Here is a 4,811-nt window from a genome sequence, read left to right as displayed (position 1 = left end):
GATTTTTTCAATTAACTAGATAAACCACACATCGATTTATATAAATTAAATCTTGTTCCCTTTTGTAGACATTCTTAGCTCTCACAAATCTTTTTTTTTCTTTGATCTTTCATTGGGTGCTCGAAGAGGTATCAATTTCTAAGTTCTCCCTTCTTTTCCTCTTACATTTAGTATTTCTTTTTTTTTTATTTTTTGCAAGTAGAAATTAATTTTTATAATGTTCATTTTTCCTTGCATTCAAAACATATACAACCTTTATTTTAGTTATACCTTAAAATATTAAAGTTGTAAAATTCAACGGAGTGTCAATAATGCTTTCATAACTACTCAACTTTGATATTGGTTCTTCTTCCTTAAGGTCTTCCATGTTGAGGTGGTAGGTCATTCTATTTCTTACTATGTCAATTGTTTTTCATCCTCGATTTTTTTGGCTTACCTTGACATCCATGGGCAATTAGTCCTTGTGGACTTGTTTAAGTCAAACCTATCAAATTTCACAGAATGTTGAATGCCAAGCTGTTTCCTCTGAACTTCTCGGAGACAGCTACCAGAAAAGTTTATTTAATGCATCCCTTCTTCTTCCTCTTCCTCTAATGCATATCCCTCTTCTCTTCATTCTTTCCATGCATATTGCTGTATCTCCGGAGTGTAGGTAGTCATCCTTTTCCTTTGGGAAATCTTTCCTTCCAGGAAGAAGATAGAAAAGGCTCAGCATGGGAACTCAAGGTCAATCACTCCCTGAGAACTACGACAGTAGACAAAATCAGGTAACAGGATTCTATATTTCTAGTTTGTAAATTTATCAGTACAGTATGCTCAGTAATATCAGTTTTATGTACATCAAGAACACTTGAATTCATTGGCAGAGAAGGATTTACAGACACAATTAATTAGTTTGATTATCATTAGCTTTATCTAGCTCGGTGTCAAAAGGATAGACATCAATTTTCAGCTTATCTGTCAGCTGTGTCCACAAGAAACGAGCGGGTATCAAAAACTACGGATGCCAGCTTTTTTAAACCTGTGGAAAACGTTTATAATAAAAATGAAAAAAAAAAAAAATCAACCTTGTGGACGTCATCGATCGATTTGGCGTTCCATTTTCTTGGATTAGTTGAAAACAAATGACTCCTCTATCTCGCCGTAGTTGATGGTGGAGTATGTTGCAGTTTTCCAGGATGCATTAAGAAAGGGTTGAGTCTTAATGTGTTCATCTTCTTCCTGTATGCCAATTAACTGGGAAACCTTGCCGATCGATCGATCAGTTTTTTTATGGTCAACGAGGCGTGTTGAATCTGGCTTTTATGACCAATTTTTTTAAAAAAATTGCACGCTCCTTGTCAGGCGACGCCGGCAAGATAAATCGATACGCGAAGAAGTTTAAAATATTCTCACGTTAACGTGATGACTCCGATTCTGTATCCAATCCTGTGATGGGACACGGGATCTATGGAATCGAGAATACAAAACAAAATTTTAATTACGTTTGTTTAAGATCGAATAAATATAATTAATCTGTTGTTGAATTGGGAGCTGAGATTGAGAGATTGGTTTCTTAAATCAAATGGTCTCTGATCAATCGCAGAGCGAGAAGGAGAAGCAGAAGGAGAAGGCGATCGACGACTGGCTTCCCATCACATCCTCCCGCAACGCCAAGTGGTGGTACTCCGCCTTCCACAATGTCACTGCCATGGTCGGAGCTGGCGTCCTCAGTTTGCCTTACGCCATGTCCGAACTCGGATGGTACAAACGCAGTTGATGATTGATTTTTTAATTTTTCCTACTTGTTTTCTTCTCAAATTGAGGATCATATCGCAGGGGGCCTGGGATCGCCGTGATGGTCATATCATGGATCGTGACCCTGTACACCCTGTGGCAAATGGTGGAGATGCACGAGATGGTTCCCGGGAAGAGATTCGATCGGTACCACGAGTTGGGACAATATGCTTTCGGCGAGAAGCTGGGCCTTTACATCGTCGTTCCCCAGCAGCTGATTGTGGAAGTCGGCGTCTGCATCGTCTACATGGTCACCGGCGGCAGATCCCTCAAGAAGTTCCACGACGTCGTCTGCTCTGACTGCAAGCAGATCAAGCTCACCTTTTTCATCATGATCTTCGCCTCTGTGCACTTTGTCCTCTCGCAGCTTCCCAACTTCAACTCTATTTCTGGGATATCTCTGGCCGCCGCTGTTATGTCTTTCAGGTACTCGATAAAATTACTTCACGATCGATCGATCGATCAAAAAATAAAAGGACTGACTACTAATTCCTTGCTCGATCCATTCTAGTTATTCTACCATTGCATGGGTGGCTTCGGTGGACAAGGGGAAGCAGGAGCATGTGGAATACGGTTACAAATCTGATACACAAGAAAGGACTGTGATGAGGTTCCTGGCGGCGCTGGGAGATGTGGCCTTCGCGTACGCTGGCCACAACGTGGTGCTGGAAATCCAAGCCACCATTCCTTCCACTCCTGAGAAGCCTTCCAAGAAGCCGATGTGGAAGGGCGTGATCGTCGCCTACATCGTCGTCGCCCTCTGCTACTTCCCTGTGGCTTTCGTCGGCTACTGGGCCTTCGGCAACGGAGTCGAGGACAACATCCTGGTCTCTCTAAGCAGACCGCACTGGCTAATTGCCATGGCCAACATGATGGTCGTCGTTCACGTGATCGGAAGCTACCAGGTGATCCACATATATGATTTATATATATATATATATATATATACATATAAATTATTTCCCCGGAATATATATAATCGATCATCATTCCAAATTAATTATCCTCGATTCTGCAGATCTACGCGATGCCTGTGTTCGACATGATGGAGACGGTGCTGGTCAAAAGGCTTCGCTTTCCTCCTGGTCTAACTCTTCGCCTGATAACACGAAGTGCTTATGTCGGTAAGCCTCTCCCTCCATTAATTTCCTCAATCGCACTTTAACGATTCGATTCAGGAAATCGTGGAGCAGAGAACTAAATTCCTTGGACTGTGAACTACCATGCAGCATTCACCATGTTCGTTGGCATAACCTTCCCCTTCTTCGGCGGACTACTCTCTTTCTTCGGCGGATTCGCGTTCGCCCCGACCACATACTTCGTGAGTGCTCCACACACTTACATTACAGTTCACATGCAACAAACCATTGATATTGCCATTAATCCTCTTTCTGTCTGATCGATCGATGATTCCAGCTTCCTTGCATCATGTGGCTTGCTATTTACAAACCCAGAAGGTTTAGCTTATCTTGGATCACTAATTGGGTAAGAACATCTCTTCGTTGCATATCATCTCTATCAGAATTAACGAACCTGAATATGAATATTAATTTGTTTCGCTTTTTTTTTTCCCCTTCTCAGATCTGCATAATTCTTGGGGTCCTGCTGATGATCTTGGCTCCTATTGGTGCATTGCGAGACATCATCGGAAACATAATAGACAAGCAATACAAGTTCTACCAATGAGAAAGGCCGGTGTTGACTTGGGAACGAGTTGGGTGGGGATTCATAGCGAGCCAAATTAAATACTAAGGAAAACGTAAGAGGTACATAGTGAAATTAAGTGCATTGCGTGATGTCAACAAATGGGCAATTGATTAAATTATTGATCGAACGAAGAGGTTGTAGCATTATAAGGGTATGTATATTATTTATGGTTAATCGTCCGTGATTTACCTCCTCTGTATTGATCCTAGAATGGATTGACGGGGGTGCTAGGGGTGAACGTATTCACCTTTTGTCACAATGTATATTACTTATGGTACCTCCCTAGACTCGTAAATATAAATCATTGTTTATTTAGGAGGATGACAAAAAAAAATATTAAAAAAACATTCTGAAAATTTTTCTTTTTTACTTTTTTTGAAAAAGAATAAATTATATTATGACTTTTTGAGGAGAAGAACACCTCACGCGGCCACGGGTAATGACAGAGCAAGAAATTTTATACCCCAGGTTAATCTCAAGCGAGTTGATAAAATATAACTCTCAGGCTACCTTCCTTTCCCTCACACATTCTTCCTTTCTCTCAACGCAAATTTAAATTGCAACTCCTTTTTAACATTGTCAGTCCCTTAGGTTAAAGTCTTATCAATCTAAAAAATGATATTACTGTAACACCCCACTCTTCTCGCTACTAGTGTGCGAGGACGGAGCGTTACTGGACTACTACCTTTACTAAACTATCCTTGTTCACATATTGATAGTAATTCCTAAAACTCTCAAAGAACTCAAAACTTACAATTAACTAGCAGCGGAAGACTAAATGACTCATCTAATACATTCTACTCAACTCTTTGTTAATAAATGACAATCTTAATAAATTCTTATGTTAGGTCCTAAGGCTTCTATAGTCCAGACATCACACATCCATCCGCACCTCCTTGTCGCCTTCCTTTGCTATAACTTTTCCTTTCCTTTATCTGCAGTAAGAGGAAATGAAAACTATAAGCAAAATTACTTAGTAAGCGCTATCTAACTCACAAAACTCGAATATGTATGTAACTGGAAGAAATCTAAAACTGAATGCTCAGAAAGAAACACTACTCATGCTCATCTAATAGCAAAAGAAACAAGGCGTACTGGAATGCTAAACATGTAAAGCAAATCTAAACAAACATGCTAGCATAAAAGAAAACTAAACTTGCTAGATTTTAAACTTATGTGAAGCTTATTTCTTTTGTTCAAAAACTTATACTTATAATACTTCAAAATAATAATCAACTTCTTCTTGGGCCCGGCAACTGTACTTGCTATGCGCGCATCCCTAACTAGACCCGAGATAGCTGGTCCCGAATCTAGTAGGATTTGCTAGG

The 4,811-nt window shown here is 40.2% G+C and overlaps 1 protein-coding gene across 1 annotated transcript; it reads left to right on the top strand.

The window, feature by feature from the left end:
* The first annotated feature begins 594 nt into the window (after positions 1-594).
* Positions 595-3,749, top strand: LOC121996104 (lysine histidine transporter 1-like). Its single transcript, XM_042549928.1, has 8 exons — positions 595-767; positions 1,586-1,743; positions 1,819-2,202; positions 2,288-2,681; positions 2,795-2,900; positions 3,006-3,097; positions 3,193-3,261; positions 3,358-3,749. Exons 1-8 carry the CDS (start codon positions 714-716, stop codon positions 3,460-3,462), a joined length of 1,362 nt encoding a protein of 453 aa, XP_042405862.1. The 5' UTR covers positions 595-713; the 3' UTR covers positions 3,463-3,749.
* Positions 3,750-4,811: the final 1,062 nt, after the last annotated feature.

Source organism: Zingiber officinale, chromosome 6A (assembly GCF_018446385.1).
Source record: "Zingiber officinale cultivar Zhangliang chromosome 6A, Zo_v1.1, whole genome shotgun sequence".
Classification (NCBI taxonomy): Eukaryota; Viridiplantae; Streptophyta; class Magnoliopsida; order Zingiberales; family Zingiberaceae; genus Zingiber; species Zingiber officinale.
Note: the sequence above shows the minus strand (reverse complement) of the source record. Positions and strands in the feature narration are given on the sequence as shown.

What these genes read in the sequence shown, in the direction of transcription:
- LOC121996104 (XM_042549928.1), top strand. Translation starts at nt 714, where the DNA reads ATGGGAACTCAAGGTCAATCACTCCCTGAGAACTACGACAGTAGACAA. An exon ending in GCCGCTGTTATGTCTTTCAG is followed by an intron (nt 2,203 to 2,287) that starts GTACTCGATAAA and finishes GATCCATTCTAG; the next exon opens with TTATTCTACCATTGCATGGG. An exon ending in AACACGAAGTGCTTATGTCG is followed by an intron (nt 2,901 to 3,005) that starts GTAAGCCTCTCC and finishes ACTACCATGCAG; the next exon opens with CATTCACCATGTTCGTTGGC.